Source organism: Dermatophagoides pteronyssinus, unplaced genomic scaffold (genome assembly GCF_027571235.1).
Source record: "Dermatophagoides pteronyssinus isolate colony J.1.1.1.1 unplaced genomic scaffold, Derpt_VIB-CSIC_2022.12 sq0004, whole genome shotgun sequence".
Lineage (NCBI taxonomy): Eukaryota > Metazoa > Arthropoda > Arachnida > Sarcoptiformes > Pyroglyphidae > Dermatophagoides > Dermatophagoides pteronyssinus.
The window spans coordinates 3488820-3510389 of NW_027461528.1; the positions used below are offsets into that span (position 1 = coordinate 3488820).

Here is a 21570-nt window from a genome sequence, read left to right on the forward strand (position 1 = left end):
TATTCGAAATCAAAATTCTAATTTTTTCCAATGAACTTTGATGAACTTGTTGTTGTAGTTGTCAGTTGGAACCGCTGACCACGACATAGACTTTTGAACGCAAAGAGAATTAGCATCAGCATCGAATTTTTTCCACCAATCAGATTGATTGCCATTGTTTGTTTGTTGTAGATTCAAAAAAAAATTGAATTGATTTTTCCAAAATCGATAACTTTCTCTGGATCGAAAAAGAGAGAGAAAGTCATGCCTATCGGTCGATTGAATAAGTAATGTCCATTGTTTTTGTTGAGATCTAGTTTTGTTTGACCACTTCATAAGGGCACTGTAGATTTACCCTATGGCCATTACTGACCATTACTGATTGATCTGATAATAATTAAATCAAAGATTGGATAGAAAACTGTAAATTAGATCAAATTAATTAAGTGTGATGTGTGTTTATAAGGTGTATGTGCAAGGTGCAAACAACAACAAATTATTATTGAATGTCAAATTATAGGTGTGGTGGTGGTGAATTGTTGGTGTGAATGGTCAATGGATATTTTATTTGTTTTTTTAATATTTAGCCATGGCCATGGCCTAATTGACCGATTGATTGATTGATCTGATTGATTCAATTCATGAATATAGTAGCTAATAATTTTTGTAAACGTTCATAATCATAATAATCATAAACGCATGTGATTGATCGAATTAGATCTGGGCCAATTTCATTTTTTAGTTTTTCATTTGGAAAAATATATCTAATTTCCAAAGGCAAGAAAAATGTAAATTTCCATTTGAGATTTGGAAAATGAATAAATTTTTTGAAAATGAAAGCTTTACCCGAACAAAAATTGTTCCCGACAACAAAACATTCATATAAAAATAATAGAAAGGTGTCATGATCGTGATGATCGTGATGTTCGTTTAGTTTTTGTTTGTTTTACAGCATGTCCGATAAACAGGGGGATTCGATTTGATTTAATTTTCATACTTCTTTTTTTTTCTTTTTCGTTTCTGTCTGTAAGAATGATTGAAAATCGAATTTTGTTTTGTTTTGTTTTGGGCGTATGATTGAATTGAATGAATGATAATCACGCACGTTCATGATCCTCAACACGTTTTTTGATAGCGAGAATTGTAATATTTTTTTCCTTCAGCAAAAAAATCACAAATGTCCATAGAACTTGATGGCCATAAAATTGTTTTCCAAATCGGTCCAATCCATCCATCTTGATGAAGAAATTTTTTTCATTCATTTTTTATTACTTTGTCCATTTCATTCTTTGAGATTTTGTTTTGATTGTGGCAATTTGGATTCCATCTGATATTTACACCACAATGTTGTTTTCTTTATGTGGGCAGCCATAAATAAATTGTGTAAAATATTGATTTTTTCGCCAAGAATAGTCTTATTACAACAGAGAACTTGTTGTTGTTGATTTGTTGGAAATGATTACTTGACTTGGCATCGATCCATCATTCTGTCATCATTATGAATAAAACTCTTTTATTTTTGAAGAATTGGCCCAAGGGTGGCGGCTTCATCCACTATCATCATGATGGTTTATCGATAATGTTCAAATAGCAAAATGATCACCATGGTCACCATCACTGCCTGTTGTTTTTTGATATTTAACATATCCATTCATAACAAACAATCGATTATCTTTGATCACCATCATCATGACCTTCACCTCCATTCCGTTCATTCAAATGATAATGTGGTCTACCATAGTGATTGGCATTTATTCAATAAAACAACAAATTGCGTTTGGGATTTTGGCTTGGATTCGAAATTTTCAATGAAAAAAATTTGCTTGTAATTTGCAAACCAATAAAAGAATTCAATTCAATTCCATAAAACCATTCTCATTGATCACTCAACACATTTGATTCGCAATAAAATTTTAACCCGAATTCGAATATGTTGACCAATCAGCCAATCAATCAATTCACACAATTTCAATTCAGCTCAAATGTGGGAATATTTTTGTTGTTGCAAATTTTCAATCGATTTGTATTGATTGGCCTAATTTCATTTATTTCAATCACATGGGCCCAAAAAAAATCAGACCAATCAATTTGATTATTGTGATTGAACTTGATTTTTTTAAATATGCTTTCAAAATTTCGAAAAGAACAATTGCCATTGACACTTGTTCCATTATCTCTTTATCAACCTTTTGGAACAAAAATGGCCCTCAATAATAATAATAATAATGAGATAGATTGATGGACCAAAGAAGAAGATTGTCTCTTCAGAAATATTATTTCTACAAAAAAGAGAAAGAATGAAACAAGTTTGAATGTTTTGTTTGATGCGATTCTCTTTTGAAAATATTCATTTGAGTTTTGGAATGATCATGATTGAATGAGAGAAAACAAACAAAAACGAGGACCGATCATAAAAATCCAATGATCATATTGATAAATTGATCATTCGATTCAAAAATCGACTTTGTTTTTTGTTTTGTGATTGCAGCATTTCATTCAAAATCAATTCGCAGATGAGAATCGAATTGCAATAATTATAAACTCTGAATTTTAAATTTAAAAAATAGAAAAAACCAACGAACAAATGATGAAATATTTATTGGTAAATTGGTGGTGAATTTCCCGAACATTTTTCCCGTGTTTAATCGTTTTTTACCTTTGAATTGCTTTATAGATATTGTCGGCAATTATCAGCTTGAGTCATGGTCAGCATTCGTTAAGCCAAGCTGGTCAAGCTCAATATTATACACCACCAACACCATCGACATCGGCCACATTAGGTCAAGCATATAGCTTGTCACCGCAACAATTGGCGCAACCAATCCGTGTATATGGTTCGGCACCAAACGCTGGCTATGCATCTGCCGCTTCTCCAGCTCAATATAGCCAATATTCTGCTCAACCGCAACCGCAAGCTGCTGCCGTTAGTCCATATGCTGGTCTAGGCTTGACCGCATCTGCTGTTCAAGCTCAAGCTCAAGCACAAGCTCAGGCAGCTGCAGCTGCTGCCGTTCCTTCGAATTATGGTTGGCAAGTTCAACATCAAGCATTGCAACCACAGCCCCAACAATCACAACCGCAATCACACCCACAAGCTTTGGCTGCTCCTCAAGTTTCCGCGTACCAAACGGGTGCACCTGCTCACGCACCTGCACCTGCTGCTGTCGCTCCGACACCATTACATCGGCCAGCTTCCGTTCATTATGCCCAAATTGGTGAAAACCTAGCCGGAGATTATCGAGTAAGTTTATCTTATTGTTTAAACATCCATGATAACAATTTTTTTACCTTGATAGTTTGGCTATCGAACCGGTGATGGCAATAGTTTTCGTGAAGAATCACGATTACCTGATGGTACCGTTCAAGGTCAATATGGATTTGTTGATGCTGATGGCAAACAACGTTTAGTTAAATATCAAGCCGGTGTTGGCGGTTTTCAAGTTTTAGGTAGTGGCGAAGGTGCCGCAGCAGCAGCTGCACCTGCTTCCGTTCCCGCTTATCATTCGGCTCCAGTTGCACGAAGTGTTGGATCATCGGCAGCAGTTTCAGTTCCAGCCATTCCACAATGGGCTCAAAGCCATATTGGTGGTACTATTCCAGCTGCTGCTGCTGCTCCACGACCGCAATCGCAACCCCAATATGCCCAATATGCTCAACAACAATACTCATCGCCGGCTGTTGCTTCATCATCACCAGGCGTTCCAGCACAACATACAACTACACTGCAATTAGGTCCTGGTGGTGCTCAATTTGCTTCATCAGCTGCTGCTGGTAATCATCAACCGAATACATTGACCATTCGACCAATAGCTGCTATTGCAGTACGTGCTGGTTCCTCTACCGGTGCCGCCATTCAACAATCATATGGCCAACCATCAGCAACACAGCCACAAACCTGGGGTTCACATTTAGGTTAAAATAAAATAAAATTCAAATCAATAGTGCCACAGTTCAGAAAAACACAATGTTCATATCCGTTTTTTTTGCCGATTTGTTTTTCATTTTCTCATCATTTTCATCAAATTTTCTGTTGTGTTGGAATGAATAAAAAAATAAAAAATACATTCATAAATGACATCCGATCCGATCTGATCCGATTTGATTTCGTTTCGATATAATAATGAGAATTTTCTGCAACAAACAAAACTGAACAATCTGCTTTCCAAAAAATGATTGCTATTATGATTGTTGTTGTTGTTATGGAAACAGCATTCTTTAACAATATAAACCAACCAAAATTTGAATGACAAAAGATTTATTCTTTTCCCGATTCAATTCAGGAAATGAGATTCATGATTGATTCAACATAGTTTTCTAGTTTATCATCATTATTTTTATTGTCATTCAACTACCTTTCTTTTATTCTCCATTTTTCATTAGATTGTATGGTTTGTCAGTACAATATTGTTTTTGAGCATAATTCTTGTTATTTATTCTCAGAGAATATATTTATGTTTTTTTACTAAAAAATAAAAGGCCGTTTTTATGTTTCTGGTTCATCATTATTGTTATTAGTTTGAAACCAGGTTATATTTTATACTGTTTGTTTCACTGTGTGTTTATGTTCACAAACAATCATTATGACAGCAACAACAACACGCAAACAAAGAATTTTTAGGTTCAGAATTCAAAAGAATCGAAAGACATATAGAAAACGAAATGACTCGCTACTTTTTTCGCCTGAAAATATTTATTATTATTTATTATTTAGAGTTTGCGTCCAAATGCGTGCAATGTGAAATGATATGGAAAACCAGAGAAAACAAAATTCAGTTTCAGAATTTGTTTCCTACTTTTTCGAGCTCAGAATCATTGTGTGCTATTCTGGCTGCTGGTTAGTATTTTCTCTTTTTCCGAAAAAATACAGGACACTATTTTCACTTGTTTTGACATTTATCAAGAAAAATGGTCTTTTTGGCTGCTGTTTTCGGTGGTTTGTGCAGAAATTTTTTCATCTATAGAAAAATCTACTTGAAACGTCAATAAAGAATTTTATTAATTTTGAAAAAAATTCTTCGTTTAATAAAATTGTGAAAATTTTTAGAGGGAAAAATTCTTGAAAGAAAAAAAAGTGAGTCAAACCAGAACCAGAACAACAACAACAACGATATGTCATATCGAAAAATCGATCATTTCAACAACAACAATCAGCATTATCATCATCCACGAAAAAAGAAAACATTTTTTGAATATAAATTAAAAGACAAATTTCATCATGATGAATAATCAGACTGCCATATCGATTATCGATAGTGCTGATGCTAATTCATCCAATCATAGAATTGATCATCGTCATAAGCATCGCCGCCATCACCATCAACACCATAATTTACCTCGAAGAATAAAACGTCGATCAAAGATATCGAACAAAACATTGGGCAAATTTTTGGGTTTTACATTTTTATTGTTAATATTGGTGGCAATGTTTATTGCTATTCGAGGCCGTCATAATGAAATGATGTATGTTGCATTAACATTCACCATATTTTCCATTGCATTGTTTTCCTATGGTTATTGGAGTGCTGTTAATCGTGGGGATGGTATTTGGCAATATATTGGCCCAACTAATCTACAACATCAACAAATGTCCAATCCTAATTATCATTTTGATCCCATTCATCCAGAACAACAACAACAATTATCATCATCAATGAAAAATAATCCAAATATTCGATCTTATATGGTTGCACCACCAAAAATGGGCGGTGTACGATTAAATATATTCACTATCGGTGATGATGATAAGGATGATGCAGCCGATGCTGGTGGTAGATCATCATCAACCATATCAAATTCATCACCATGTCCATCACCAAATTATCATCAACAACAACAGTTTCATAATAAACATTATCATCATTCGCATCATCATCGTAACCACCATCACCATCATCATCATCATAAGCAACATTCGAATCGAATCCCAAAAATCGATAGTGATAGTGATGGACGAAACACAAAATTGAATGGCAAAAATAATGATAATCATAATGATGATAATGATAGCATTGGTGATCCAATCAAATGTTTGGTACAATTACCATCAACGTTATCATCATCATCATTGAAGCAAAAGCAAACCAGTGGAAATTATTCGTTGAATGAAAATGCCGATTTCACCGAAGTAATATTACCGGATAGGAAAAGTAAATCCAATCATTCAATTAGTCAATCAAATTAAATGAGATAAATTTCCATAAATATCCGTCCAGAGAATACAAATGAATCAATATCTGCACATTTTATAATTGAATTTTTTTTCAGTTAATGTTGACACAATTCATACACCCAAACAAACACACATCTTATGATTGCCTTTGAAATATGGACTGTTATGTAAACTAAAATATAATTAATTAATTTAATTATAAACAAATAATTCTTTTCTAACAATTTCGTTATTGAAATTTTTTCATTTTTCTATCGTGATGTTGGAGATGATTAATATTATTATTAATAATATCATCAATATAGCATTTATCTGAACTATATTCTTTTGTTGATGATTTTTGACAATAACCAATTTCACCATTTTCTTTTGATTGTTTCGTGGTTTTTGTTGGTTTGTTAAAATATGAATCGATAAAAAATTGAACAAAAAAATAAAAATATAACAGATACATTAATAGACCATAGATGATACCATTGAATGGACAATCACATTGTTGTTGTTTGGAAAATAATTTCAACCATGTTATATGGCCATGGATAATCAAACCGAATATCATTTGTACAATTTGGGCACCAGTAATTGCCATTGCAATCTGTCGAGGTATGGATATTTTCATGGCACGTAATGCATAATAACCATACATTACCGAATGAACAGCTAAATTCATTGTTACCTAAATTGTTTGAATTAATTTTGTTATGCAAATTTAAACATCATCAATAAAACATACCATCCATCGGGCAGTTGCAGCTTTGAATCCAAATATATAAAATGTATAAACAAATGTCAATATATGATGTATCCAATGTAATGTCAATAAGTTTTGTTTACGTAATACAATAAATGCCGTATCGAATAATTCAAATAATTTTGATAAGGAAAATATTGTATACCAAAATATCAGATTATCATCATCGATATAGGAATTATTACAATATGTTGAAACGAATCCATTATGCCAGAACATTTTCACAAATTCAGGCCATGTATTGATTGTACCAACCATGGAAAATAATGATAATGTACCACTCCATATGGCTAATAATAAACGAAGATTATATGGTTGTCGATTTTTCATCCACCGGGTTCCAATTAAAACCAATATTAAATATAATGCTGAATAATAAATACTTATTTGCCAATTATTACGAAAATATTTTGTCTACAAAAAAGTAAAGGTAATTATTTCATTAATTTTTCCAACAACAACCAAAATCAAGGGTAAGGATGATGAACTTTAAATATTTTTTTGTTAATTAAAAGTTTAAATTCCTATTAAATTATTCATTTACACATAGAATTGAAACTTTTTTCGTTTGTTTTTGTCAAATGAAATGTCAGAAAAAAGAATCAAATTTCATTTCAAATGAAAAGTTTTCATTTCTTTTGGTTTTTTCCAGTTTCAAAATGAAATTCGATCAATACTTACTAATTTCTCAAGATTTATTGGATAATCAAAGAATAATGTCCCAATCAATTCAAACCATGAATGAAAATTTTCATTCATATTTGCATCGGTATTATTATTATTGGTAGAAATCATTGATTGAATTGATAATAATGATGGTGATTCCATGATTTTCAAAATAATAGAAAAAAATCACTTCTTCACGATGACGATTATAATGTTTTTGTTTTAGTGAATTGCCTTATAATTTCTTTGATAAAACCAAGTGATGATGACGTGTGTATTCTCAGGATATTTTAAATTTTATTGATTTTGCTTTCATGAATTCCCCACTAAATCAATTAAAACCTTTATGATCTTGTGACTGAGCGATTGGATGATAATGATAAAATCGATGCATAAAATTAAAAAGTTTAGGAGAGAACGAACAGTGTTTCAAGTTCAAAGTTGCACGTATGGTCGAAACTAAATATAAAAATTAAAAAAAAATCAACATTATAAACTAATCATCATAATCATTTACAATTTGTTTGCTTTACCACTTGATCGTCGTTGTTTGGTTGATCACTTTTTTTGGTTTTTGATTTTTTGCAAACGACAGAAAAGGATGATGATAATGAAAGTTGTAGTTGTAGTCGAAGATTGATAAATACTTATTCAAATTTAATAATGAATTATTTTATTTTGTAAAAAATCAAATAAAAACAGAAAAACAAACAGGAAAGTGATGCTTGGTTTGCAAACACTCATCCTCATTTATATACCAAACAAAAAACTGATTTTTTTTCTTTTTCTTTCCTTCATTCGTTTGTCGATGCAGCAAGAATCAAGTGGAAAAAACCGGAAAGATTGTCATTTGCATTACTTGATAATTTCATAATATTAATGATATTGGTAATTTATTATTAATTTTATTTTTTATGAAGGAAAAGCAAAATACATTGAAATTTAAGAAATCATCGATCGATTGACATCATCACAATCTAATCAATCAGATTTTTTTTGAGTGTGAACAGAATTCGAATGTTTTCAAATTTCCCCCCGCTCACATATAAAACGTCATCAATGAATGAATCCATTGGAATTAATTATGTGAATTTTTTTCTTTCCTTTTCGCCAAAAGAATTTTAAAAGGAAAATTAAACAAAAAAAATTCCCTTTAAATTTCAATAAATCAATCAATAATCGATGATAATGGATGATTATCGTGAATATCGCTTTTTTCATTTTTACTCAAGATGAAAATGTGAATGTTGAATGTAATTGAAAAAAACTTCCAAATTTGGTTTTTCTTTTGGTTGTTTAATTTTTCTTTTTTCGCACATTCTCCATGTCCACTTATTATGATCATCGAAAAAAAAACAAAAAAACAAAAAAAACAAAAATTGAATGTAAACAGAAAGGATGCATGCCTTGTAATGCGCATGTGTGTTTTAATTAGATTCAATAAAAAAATGATTGATATAATACAAAAATCGATTGATTATTGATTTATTGGCTGGGTATGATTAAACGTGCATTAACTGGACGTGTAACCGAACGGGTTATAACAACATCATCTAATGGACGATCATTAGCGTCACGTTGTACGGAGGCAATTTGTTGTATAACTTCCATACCGGATACAACTTTACCAAATACAACATGTTTACCATCTAGCCATGGTGTTGGTACTAATGTTATGAAAAATTGTGATCCATTCGAATCGGGTCCAGAATTTGCCATCGATAACAAACCAGCTTCAGTATGTTTAATGTTGAAATTTTCATCAGCAAAACGTCCACCATAGATGGAGAAAGAACCACGACCATCACCACGTATAATATCACCACCTTGTATCATAAAATTTGGTATTATACGATGAAAACGGGAATTACGATACGATTTTCCCTGATAGCCTTCCGAACTGGATAACCGTGCAAAATTGGCAACAGTTTTCGGTACATCACGACCAAATAATGCAATAACAATTGTACCGATTTGTTTGCCACCAATCGATAGATCGAATATCGCTTCTTCAGTAACATCGACTTGTTTTGCATCAATTCGGATGAAACAACAGAATATTATCAACAATGATGATGATACACATAATTCAAAACGATTTAAGACATACATTTTGGATGGAAAAACTAAACAAAATAATTCGGACACGAAATTGCTCGGAATTTATATACGAAATAAAAAATATCGACAAAAAAGAGAAAAAACCGAACGAAAAGAGACCAAAAAAAAAAAAAAAGAAAAAGTTCAATCTTTATTCAATGAAGAGGTGAAGAGCACAAGCAAGTTGGGAACATGCAAAAATGGAAATATAACCTGGATTTTTTGTTCGTTTATTGATGGTAATGGTAATGGCTGTACCACACAATCACGAAACTGGTGTAGTGAAAAACAAAATCTAAAATTAGCATCATAATAGTAAAGAGAAAATGGATGACTGAATGTGACATACAAACCACAATCCATCCATCCACCCATCAAACAATGAATTTTTCTTTTCCAGACCATAATCTCGAGAAGAGAGAATTCATGTTTCAAAGTCGACATCCATATTGATGATGATTTGTTTTTGTTTTTTCGACTGTCTAATGAAAAACCTGATTAACATGATGGACTATATAGTGGGCGAAATAATGATGATAATGATAATAATCATCATCGGAAAATGATTTAATCATTTCATTTCAAAAACAAAATGGATTTCAATTTGCCAACAGCCAACCATATATCATTTAATCCTTTCATTATTATATAATGTTGTGGACAATGGTTTTTTGTTGTTTCGTTGATGGTTATGTTAATTACAGGCAAAAAAAGGAAGGCTAAGGGGAAAATTATGGGTCATATGAATTGTATTGAGTTTTTGATTAATTTTTTTGGCTTGGCTTCGCTCGATGATAATGAACAATTGAAGATTAGTTTTTAGGCAAGTTTTTTTGAATTGAAGAATGAATTGATTAATTGATTGAAATGAAAAAGGAAAAAATCCACTATGATCCATGAATAAATCAAAGGAAAAAAGAATCATTATGTCCAGTGAATGAAAAAATTAATTTATTTTTTGTTTGTGGATTTGGTTTTGTAGCAACAAAAAACTAATCTCAACCATTTTCTATTATTAACGATTTCTTCACTACAACACACACAGATAAATCAGGATCAAGATTTTATCCTTTTTTGATTTTAAATTTTTTATAACATCATTTTTTTAATTTTTAAGTTTGTTTATTTTTTCTGCTCTTGTTTTAATCTTTATTTTAAAAAAGTGCAATACCTTTATGTTTGATGAAATGTTTAATTAAAAAAAAGTTTCAACCAGTTTTTTTGATTTAGATTCTTCCAACACACAGACGCACGCGCAATTCATTTGTTATATTTTGAAAGTTTTTCAAATTGAATTTTTGTTTAAAAAATTTGAAGGGTAGAAAATCGATTTTTCATCCAAAAAAATCAATAATTTTCTTTTTTCCACCAAATGGAAATATCATGTCACATCATATTTTCACATTCATTGATTATTATTCCATTAAAGGTTTTCATTTTTTGGCTGTTTACGAAATGAACCTGGTTTTTTGAAAGAAAAAAAATTTCAATTCTGAAACTGTATCGCACACGTCAAACATTCATTCATCATAATCATCCAAACTTATCCATATTGAATAAATTCATTTTTCCTGACGAGGAAATAATTTGTAAAAATATACAATGTAAATGCATCACAAATCAAACAAACAAAAAAAAGATAAACAAATTTGAATAAAGCAAAAAAATGAAAATGATATCATTATCATTAAATCCGGAAAACCTGATGAATGAAATTTTTTATTAAAACATTATGGCATTCAACATAATTCCATTAGTTTAATTTGGTTTCAAACAAACATTATTCAACGAGATGAATTATTTATCAAAATGAATGTTGTTTGCTTGCTTCGGTTATCTTCAATAACGGTGTATAAAGAGAAAAAAAGCTTTGTTTTTTCTAAATATTGTTGTCGTATACCTATAGATATTAGGTATCCAAGTTTATTCTTCGTTTACCAAATGTAATCAAATCTTCCTTTGTTGTTGTTGTGGATTCAGTTCCGGCTTTATTATCATCATTTAATGATATTTTATCCGTTTTTTGTTGCAATTCTTCCATGGTTTGTGATTCATTTTGTTGTTGTTGTAATTCAATACGATAATTTTGTTCATAATCTTTTCTGGCCTCATCAATTGCATCAAATAGCTCGGTAAAACCTTCACCAGTTTTGGATGAAATACCAATAACAGATAAATCTTGGTAAAATATGTCTAATGCTGATACTAATGATTCATTGAGACAGGCCATATATGTTTGGTCTTCATTAATAGCAGCTTCGAATATCTCTGAATTTCTGATCCATTCAATAGCAAATTGATGATCAATAATATCGGTTTTATTCAATGCAACAATGATTGGTAGTTTATATTTATACATTATTGAACATGCATATAACATATTCGACATAAATGTTGTTGCATTATGACTACGTACAGTATCGATAACAAATAGTATTACGGTTGGATATTTCGATGCTAGCGATTCGGTTATTATTGAACCTGATGCTGACCATGTAAACACTTCTACCTGACCAGGTGTATCCAGTAAAACATAACTGACAAAAACAATAATAAATAATTAAATCTCATTCGGAATGATTGATTGTTAAACTTACTCATATGATTGTTTACGTTTATCAACAAGGTCTAAAACCTGATCAAAACGTGTTACGAATAAATTCAATGATGTTATAATTGAACCGTTTGGGCCAAGTTGATATTTTTCCATCACATTTTTATAATGTATTGAATCACGAATATCAATATTACATGGATAATCTACCCGATGACATGCTGGATCACAATTGATTACATATGGCGGTCTATTTTTCCCGAATAAATGTTGAACCATTTTTGAACATAATGATGTTTTACCACTACCAGCCATACCAAGAATTATAACACAAATCGGTGGTGGTTTTTCATTTATCGGCGGTTGTTTTTCATTCATTTTTGAATCGTCTTTGATTTCAATTTGTTCGTTATCATCAACTTCCATTATGGATTTATCGATTTATTTCGTAATTTTTTATAAAGAATTTTTCATTCAAACAAAAACAAATCCAAAAATTGTTTTGGAAAAAACAGGCATGATGTTCCGTTCATAAAGAATGTTACCGATTTTTTTTGAAAAAATCATGATTTTCAAAAATAAAAATTCAAATTGATTTTGATTGAATTGACAACTAGATTGATCGAATAATAATGGAAATGTGAAATGGAAAAATGTCCCAATCTTTATGATTGAAAATCATTTAGATTATATCGTAATATCTGATTAATTAATTAAAGCAAACATGTTTGATCTGAATAAACAAAATTGATAAAATGAAATTCCAATGATGAAATTAGTTTATTGAATGAAATTGTATCTAGTTTGATCAAATAATGATTCTGAAACGGTTATCATATTTTTCATGATTTTTTTTGACAGAAATTACAAATTACAAATTATGATACATTAATCAATTGCCAAAGTAATAGCATTGCAAATGATTTCTCTTCAACAATAAATAATCACATAAATTGAATGAGCATTTTGGATATGAACAAAATTTCCATAATGAATAATAATCATCATCATCAAATGAGTATCGCCAACATCAAAGATCAAAGATTTCACATCATTCCGCACCACCATCACAACAACAATGGTAAATTGAATTGAAAAACGACAAATTTCTGAAGGATTAAAAAACAAAATAAATGGTGTCATCATCATGATTGAATGATAATAATATCATTTTGTAACAGCAACAAGCAAAAAACACACCTTTTCTTTTTTCAAGATCATCATTATCATTTTCGTTGTTTTCATTCATTCATTCATCTTGATTGTATAATAATGCAATAACAAATTTGCTGATAAAGCAACAACCATGATGATGATAACCACCAATCCTTTTAAGTTTTGACCAAAAAAAACAGAAATCAAATTAAGATTTTCCATTATCATAATCTTTATGGCAAAAATGTTGCATTTTTTGTTTTGTTTTTCTTTTGGATCATCAAATCGAGAGAAAAAATCCGACAAAGATAAATTGACCTCGAAATGAAAAACGATAAAAATTCGTTTTTTTTGGATAACTGGATTTTTGCGGCCACCACATGCAAATGACATTTCCATTTAACCACCCAATTTTTTTTATTTTTCGAATTTTAAATCAAAAAACAAAAAAGCTTTTTTGTTTTTCGTTGTTTGTTTGTTGTGGTTCAATCAATTTGTTGTTCCAAAACAAAACAAAAAAAGAATCATTATTGAAAGAAATGGACACACACAAATAATTTATTCATTTGATTTGTTTAATTTCTTTGTTTTTTAACGAAATTGTTATTGCTAAACGAAACAACAACAAAAACTTGTTGCTTGATAGTTTTTGTTTTGTTATTTGTTTGTTTGTTTTTGTTTGATATGATTGACAACACAAATAAGCAATGTGTTTTGGCCCCGAAAAAATTTGTTTTTCTAAAAAGATTTTTTTTTGATGTGATAATAAACAAAGATGTTTGTTTGTTTGTTTACCTTTTTCCGTTCCGTCATTTATGAATAGGATGTCAGTAGACCTTTTTCCCTTTTATTTCTCTCTTTCTTCCTCGAGTTTTTGTTCGATCGCACACAATGCGCGAAAGTCAAAACAAAAAAAATCAATAGCCAAGATCATTTTGATCATTTTTTTTGTTTGATGATAATGGTGTGCCCAACAAATGATGTTCAACAAAGAAAAATATTTTGGCCAAATTTTATCGTTGGTGTTCATCACACATGGTTGTTGGTTTGGTTTTTTTGTTTGGAACAACAAAAATAAATGTTTATGTGAAAATCGATAAGAAATGTGAGTATTTTTCATTTTCACTATCAAAATTGCAACTAATTTTGTCTCTCTTCTCGACATTATCATCATCATCATCATAAAAAATGTTACATCATCATCAAAACGATTCTCTCTGTGTTTTTCGTTTTCATTTTCTCTCAATCTTTCACTGATTTTAGCCTTTCTCCACCACCCACATTCAATTCAATCATTATATAATCGAATAGAAAATTTAGAAAAAAACTACGAAAAGAAAATGAAATTATTTCAATGGAAAAACATCCAATTGAATCGAACGACAAATGTTTTGGTCCATTTTATCATTCATTGATTCAGATCATTTCATGATGCTTACACAGGAAAATTGATAAAATTTAAAAAATTGTCATTTCTACCAACAAAAACAAGTGTGTGTTATTCGAAGAAACCAGAAAGAAAAACAAAGTTGATAATGAATCAATTATATCCTCAATTATTGCTGTTTGTCATAGTAATGTTCCAAATTGGTGATTGTTTTGTCATCAATAATAATCGAGGTATGTGCGTGAATGATCAACATGTTTTGAGAAGAATAATTTTTCTTTTTTTGCATTCAAGGTAAATCCTTTGATCAAGAATCCATGAAACGAAATGATACAATCAATAATAATCGTCATAATGATGATTTGGATCTAATTAAAGATTTCGATAATGAATTTACTTTGGATTCGAATGATGGCCATAATAAATTTACCAATGCCAATGATTTAATCGTATTGATTGCTAAACCATTTCAATTATCATCATCATCATCGATGGATAAAAAATCCAAAATAATGATGCCAATAATTATCGAAGCTACACGTGATTTAAATAACAAAAATCTAATTAAATGGAATGTTGTTAATAATAATTATCCGAGATATTATTATAATCATCAAAGTAATCAAAATAATAATAATAATCAACGTCAATCATCCTCATCATCGTTGAATAATAATCAAAATCATAATAATGAATTAATACCACCATTATCAACAAGACGTGGTCGATTTTGGTCACCACAACAAGCCAAATTGGCTAAATTTAAATTTCTTAATTTTCGTAAACGCTTTTTTCCCATATAGATTGATTTTTGTTGTTGTTGATGTTTTTGTTTGTCCAATGCGTACTTTATTTATTTATAAATCTTGAATTAAATTATAGATTCTTCTTATTTCATTTGTATAATTTATCTACGAACGGTTCATTCGAACAAAATAAAGACAAACAAGTCACATCCATTACTTTTTTTCGCAAAATGATTTGGGTGCGGCTAACTCGCCAAAAGATTTTTTGATCAACTTTTGATGTTTGCTCTTCATTTGTTCTAAGAATGGATTTTCAATTAGATTTTTCATTCATTCTTTTTTCATGACAAAATCTGAGTAAAAAAGGTTACAACTCCTTGCTTGTTTGTTTGTTTCTATATGACCTTTGGGTTTCTCTTATTTTCTTTGTTTAATTTCCTTTCGTTTCGTTTCACCTGTGTACTATAACTCTTTTAACGAAAAAACAGAAGAAAATTATCTGCACCTGGATATTTAACGATGATAATTTTGGTTTTTTAAAACTTTAATTTTTTCAGATAAAACTTTTAAAATTTTAAGAATTTAAAAATCCTCATCATGATAATTGTATTTGGAAATAAAATGAAACAAATAAAAAGAGGTGTGCATCAGCACTTTGGTGTAACATCATCACTGGACCATAACATCATCATCATCATTTATGAAATTATTAAAAGAAGAATTGAGCACACACGTTTTTTGTTTGTCATCTTTGATAATGACGATGACAATCTTAGCAAGTGAAAAAAATGATAATTACAATTTATTATGGACATCTTGAATGTCCTGTTGAATTTCAACAAAAACATTTTTTAAAAGACAAACAAAGAGAGAAAGATGGATGAAAACATTAGATATTGGTTAACGCCTTGAATCAACGCATTGAATTGTCATTCCATTCGATTCATTAGAAAGATTTTTTGTTTTCCAAAAAAAATCTAATTTCAAAAAGCTGAGATGTGTATCATATTTATGAATTTTTTTCCTGTTTCATTTCATACTTTGGTTTGTTTGATGAATGTTTTTTAGTTTCTCGGTTCAGCTTGGTTGATTTTTGATCGTGATGTTGATGATGGTGATCGTTATAAGCATTGAATAGGATGACGAGAAGCATGGACCCTATCGTTTTTTGTTCGGTTGAATTGTAATCCAGTCAAAATAAAAAATCGACCAAAGCGCTTGATGTGACATTGATGTGACATTTAATGTGACAGTGTGTGCTGTTTCCGTTCCGGTTTTTTACGTTATCGAACAACCAAAGCAAAAAAAACGGAACTAACGCCGGCTGTTCATTTTTTTTGTTCATCCCCGTTTGATTTGGCTTAGGATCTTTTTCCCTATCTAAGCAGCCGATAAAAGCTGACTGTATGGCCTTACACTGTTGTACTACTCTGGGTCTCCATTTCTCTGTCTCTCTCTTTTGACCTATACATCGTTAACCTTAGTCTGTGTGATGTATCGCACACCATCATTGACCAACTGTTGCATTTTGAATGCAACGAACCGCCTTTGCACGCGAGACCCTTTTTCTGAATGATATTATCGGGTGTGTCATCAACGTCTGTTTGTCGGTCGATCGAACCCCGTAACAGTTTTTTTCTGGGGTTCCATTTAAACTTTTGGATCGGTGTTTGGTTCGTTCATTCATTCATTCGATGTTTAGTGTTTGTCGTGTTCAGTGTGTGGATGTGATTTTTTCAACGAACTTTTTTTCGATTCATACAATTCACCTGGATGTTTAATTTATGTGCTATTTCATCGAATTAATGTTTAAAATATTCATCATGATTTTTGTTTAATTTTTTTTCAAATTTCCAACTTTCAATTTTTGGTTTCAAAATTCAACAATGAATAATTTTCAATATTTTTCAAATCTACCGATCATTATTTTGATTATCGCCATCATTCTATCATCATTATTAATAAATGGTAAGTTTTGCTCTGAAATTTCTTTTTGATTTGAATGATTTCCGGATGCAGAGATCCAAGAAAAACCAAAACAAACATGAAAAACCATATTGATAATTTTGTTCAAAATAATCATGATGATATTGATCATTTTGGAAAAACATAAGAAAAAAGCCATATGGCCTTTCAATTCACTATTGGTCGTCTGTCTGTTTGACGGTTTGGTGTTTGCCGTTTTTAGCCGTTTGGGAAAATGTTTCCCCAACCAAACATATGGCCTCTTCGCTTACTATAGGCGGAAACTAACTAAAATTATTGTTGTTTCTTACAGTAGCCTCCATTTGTTCACCTTTATGTGATCAACTTTACTTTAAAAAATCAATCCATCAGACTTGTTCTGTTCTTGATTTTTTAAAGTTAAATTTCTTTAGATCACTTTTCCTTCTCTCACCTGTATAGCATGTTGAAGGGGGAAATAGTGTGACCTTATAAGATGATGACGACAGCTGGTTGAATTTTCCTTTCCTTTGCTGGTGTAACCAATGTGCACCACTGAACCCAGCTGTCATCGATTTAAATTGGTTATCCTTGGTCTTAGGACTTCCATTTTGTCCCTGATTTCTTACCTAAGGTTCAGGTGATTTACCTGAACTTTCTTTTCTTTTTCTTTGCAGTTTTTTTTTGATTTTCTCACGACATTTAAATTTTAAATTTTTCTCATTGATTTTTGTTTCATTCACTTGTGATTCAGCTGCTGCTTCTGCTGTCGATGATGATATAATCAATGAACCAACAACAAGCAAAGTGGATGAAAAGATTTTCATTGCAGACGACAACAATGATTATGAGGATTTGTATGGAGGTCGATCAAATATTGCTGATGATGATGATGATGGTAGTGCAAGATTTGATTCACCATCATTGAAAATGTCATTAGTACGTGGCCAATGTGGTTATCCGGGATCACCGTTAAACGGTCGTGTATTACATCTATTGGAACGTTATGAACAGGGAATGGTTGTTACCTATGAATGTGATCCGGGTTATTTTCTATTAGGTCCTATGACACGTACATGTCAATCCAATAGTACATGGTCAGGACGGATGCCTATTTGTGGTATGTTGATTTGTTTGAAAAATTAATTTAGAAAAAATCTAATTATCTCATAGATCAATCGATTAGGAATCTCGGTTTAACATCAGCATCCGAAGCGTTGAATAATTATCCACCACAATTAGCAGTGGATGGAAATTTTCGAACATGTTTCTTTTCGAATCGTCGTAAACCCAGATGGTGGCGTGTTGAATTACCCAGACAAGTGATGGACGACAAAAATCAATCGATTATATCGATTGCATTAACATTACCGCCAATAAGTATGGATAAAATGATTAAAATTGTTTTTGTTGTTGCTCAAATTTGAAATGTGCTTCATCAATAGATGCTGAACTTTATTTTTCAATCTATGTGATTGAAGTGGAAACACTAACAACTAATGATCATCATGATAATGACACCTTTCCAATGATGAATTCAACAAAAACATCATCCTCATCAGGTCCAACAACAACAATGTCAACATCGTCCCAATATCATAAATGCGCATCATTTCGTGGTTTATTTTCATCCAAAACAATATTCGTACAATGTTCATCGTCATCCAATGGTGGTGGTCTTCATGGAAACTATTTACAAATCGAAGATGATTATCCCCAATTAGAATATTTCGGTCTTTGTGAAGTGGATGTATTTGTTGAGCGTAATCGTTATGAATGTGGCCAGATTGAAGTACCGGCATTTGGTTATGTAGTGGATCAGCAGATTTCGGTGGATGGTTTGCGTTCAGTTGAATATCATTGTCATGATGGTTATCGTTTGATGGGTCAAACACGACGTCAATGTAATCAACAAACCGGACAATGGATTGGTCGCGAACCATATTGTGAACGAATCACATGTCAACAGCCAATTTCCATCCCGAATGGATTTTATCGAATGTATGGTGAAGATCACTATGATCAACCTGTTGTTGGTTCACGTACTGTTTATGAATGTCGTCCGGGTTTTGTTTTTGTTGATTCCAATTCCAATGATACACGTATCTGTGACCCGAATGGACAATGGTCCGGCAGTTCAGACATTCCACAATGTGAACGTATGTTTTTCAAATGTCCATTTCGGGTTGATTTTTAACAATTATTTCCTCCCCCTAACAGCAATCGATTGTGGTCATCCTGAATCATTATTGATCAATTCGGAAGAATTTTTTCTATCCGGTGCACAATTTCGAATGGTAAATGAATCGACAAAATTTTCTGCATTAGCTGAATTGATTTGTTCCACACAAGATGTTCAACGTTCAAATCTAACACGTTCAAGTTTATGGTTTCGTTGCCGTGAAGATGGACTTTGGACTGAGATTACCAGTCTAAATGAAACATCATCATCGAAACATCGATCATTCACCACGACTAGTTGCGTAAGACAAAGACATAACGGATTTCTATACTTTTATGCTTATGGATCATCATCAACGATGAAAAATTTTTTCCGTAATAAAAATTTCTATATCCGTGAAACATCGGTCAATATTCTGCATCTGTTGGCTGCCGTTGTTTTAGCTGCGTTTCTTTCCATATTGATCATTATCATTTTGATGTTCAAACGAAATATAATCGAATGGCCTGAAGCTGCTTGGTCATCATCATCGGTATCGACAATGAAACGACGAATCAAATTGACTGGAGAGTCGATTGTGAAATTTTTTGTAACAATCATTCATGGTATTCATCATTGTTTCACAACTATTTCATCATCATCATCGAATGTTGATTCTTTTCACCCGGAATCTAACAATGATATTGGTGGTCATAATGATGAACATTTAGAGGAAAAAGAACAGCCAAGAAAATCATCATTATTGAATAAATCAACACCGCCTATATTCACCATAACACCATCATTGAATTTAGATGTCGAATCGATGGGTAGAATCAGCCATCAACAGATGATGAATGATCATTTAGTCAATACCGCTTCATCATCATCGTCGTCTTCCTCCTCATCATCATCATGTTCGATTGCAATGGATCAAGAAACACTGAATACAAACAAAAATGAAAATGCTAATGGTGATAACCGCAAAGAGGATATCAATCAAGCATTGGCTACATTCTACGAAGAGATTACTAATGCAGCCAAACAAATGTTTTCTGGTTTGTGTTTCGAATATCACTTTCATTTAATTTTATTTAATCATTCTGTTTTCTTTTTAAAATAAAAATTTAGAAGAAACTGATCGAAAACTAATTCGAGCAGCTCGTATTGCAGCCGAATTGGATGCCATTAAAAATCATCAGCAAAAATCAAGTCATTATCATAATCATCACCATCAGCAACAATATAAATGGATCTATTCAACACCACCAAGAATCAATCATCCATCTGGTTGTACTTCATTACCGCCATCCTTGCATGAATATCATCAGATATTACCAGCAACAAATACAAATAGTCAACAGCAACAACAACAACATCCACAAGTTACACAAAGTCAAATATATGCCAAAGTAGATCTTATACGCAAACATCGATATCGTAAAGAAAAGGATAATATTGTTAGTGTTTATCAGGTGCCAAAACCACGTTGTCCAATCATATCATCACAACAGCAACAGCACTCATCATCATCATTATCGGATTACCATCAATTACGAAAAGCTATTTCGACGCCTGATGCATTTATTGATAACCATAATGATTATGTTGAATATGGAATCATTAGAAGGATACAACCACAGCCAATGTTCAACACCATTCAAAGACCAACAAACAAAACAACCACAACGGTCACCATTCATGAACCGACCAATCAATTTCCATTAAAGACCTTACTTTGAACTTTGTAAAGTGTTACTTATTTTGTTAAGAAAAAATGTGATAAACTCTTTGGTTAAGATGATTAATAATTAATAATTTATTATTACTATATTTTGATTTTGAAAATCTCACATTTTTTTAATTATTCATCATCATTATGATTATATTTTTATTAATAATTTGTTTTAATAAAAAACATATTACATTTGATAGTTGTTGTTGATCGAATTGGTAGC

The 21570-nt window shown here is 31.4% G+C and overlaps 7 protein-coding genes across 7 annotated transcripts; 4 read left to right on the forward strand and 3 right to left on the reverse strand.

Annotated features, from left to right (window-relative positions):
* The first annotated feature begins 2405 nt into the window (after positions 1-2405).
* LOC113797257 (uncharacterized) lies at positions 2406-4054 on the forward strand. Its single transcript, XM_027347612.2, has 3 exons — positions 2406-2581; positions 2654-3220; positions 3276-4054. Exons 1-3 carry the CDS (start codon positions 2564-2566, stop codon positions 3894-3896), a joined length of 1206 nt encoding a protein of 401 aa, XP_027203413.2. The 5' UTR covers positions 2406-2563; the 3' UTR covers positions 3897-4054.
* Positions 4055-4780: 726 nt separating this feature from the next.
* On the forward strand, positions 4781-6372 carry LOC142644953 (uncharacterized). The gene has a single exon (XM_075819819.1). It carries the CDS (start codon positions 5195-5197, stop codon positions 6158-6160), a length of 966 nt encoding a protein of 321 aa, XP_075675934.1. The 5' UTR covers positions 4781-5194; the 3' UTR covers positions 6161-6372.
* Positions 6318-8310, reverse strand: LOC113797230 (very long chain fatty acid elongase 6-like). Its single transcript, XM_027347580.2, has 4 exons — positions 8099-8310; positions 7581-8024; positions 6882-7313; positions 6318-6824 (listed from the first exon to the last, which is right to left on the reverse strand). Exons 2-4 carry the CDS (start codon positions 7725-7727, stop codon positions 6378-6380), a joined length of 1026 nt encoding a protein of 341 aa, XP_027203381.2. The 5' UTR covers positions 7728-8024; positions 8099-8310; the 3' UTR covers positions 6318-6377.
* A 641-nt stretch (positions 8311-8951) lies between these two features.
* Positions 8952-9715, reverse strand: LOC113797231 (uncharacterized). Its single transcript, XM_027347581.2, has one exon. The coding sequence runs from the start codon at positions 9675-9677 to the stop codon at positions 9051-9053; it is 627 nt and encodes a 208-aa protein (XP_027203382.1). The 5' UTR covers positions 9678-9715; the 3' UTR covers positions 8952-9050.
* A 1653-nt stretch (positions 9716-11368) lies between these two features.
* Positions 11369-12738, reverse strand: LOC113797248 (GPN-loop GTPase 1). Its single transcript, XM_027347602.2, has 2 exons — positions 12263-12738; positions 11369-12202 (listed from the first exon to the last, which is right to left on the reverse strand). The coding sequence occupies exons 1-2, from the start codon at positions 12643-12645 to the stop codon at positions 11575-11577; spliced, it is 1011 nt and encodes a 336-aa protein (XP_027203403.2). The 5' UTR covers positions 12646-12738; the 3' UTR covers positions 11369-11574.
* Positions 12739-14058: 1320 nt separating this feature from the next.
* LOC113797250 (uncharacterized) lies at positions 14059-15653 on the forward strand. Its single transcript, XM_027347603.2, has 3 exons — positions 14059-14479; positions 14638-14994; positions 15056-15653. The coding sequence occupies exons 2-3, from the start codon at positions 14910-14912 to the stop codon at positions 15562-15564; spliced, it is 594 nt and encodes a 197-aa protein (XP_027203404.2). The 5' UTR covers positions 14059-14479; positions 14638-14909; the 3' UTR covers positions 15565-15653.
* A 1699-nt stretch (positions 15654-17352) lies between these two features.
* On the forward strand, positions 17353-21544 carry LOC113797274 (uncharacterized). Its single transcript, XM_027347630.2, has 6 exons — positions 17353-17475; positions 18206-18571; positions 18625-18831; positions 18897-19610; positions 19672-20670; positions 20744-21544. The coding sequence occupies exons 1-6, from the start codon at positions 17394-17396 to the stop codon at positions 21352-21354; spliced, it is 2979 nt and encodes a 992-aa protein (XP_027203431.2). The 5' UTR covers positions 17353-17393; the 3' UTR covers positions 21355-21544.
* Positions 21545-21570: the final 26 nt, after the last annotated feature.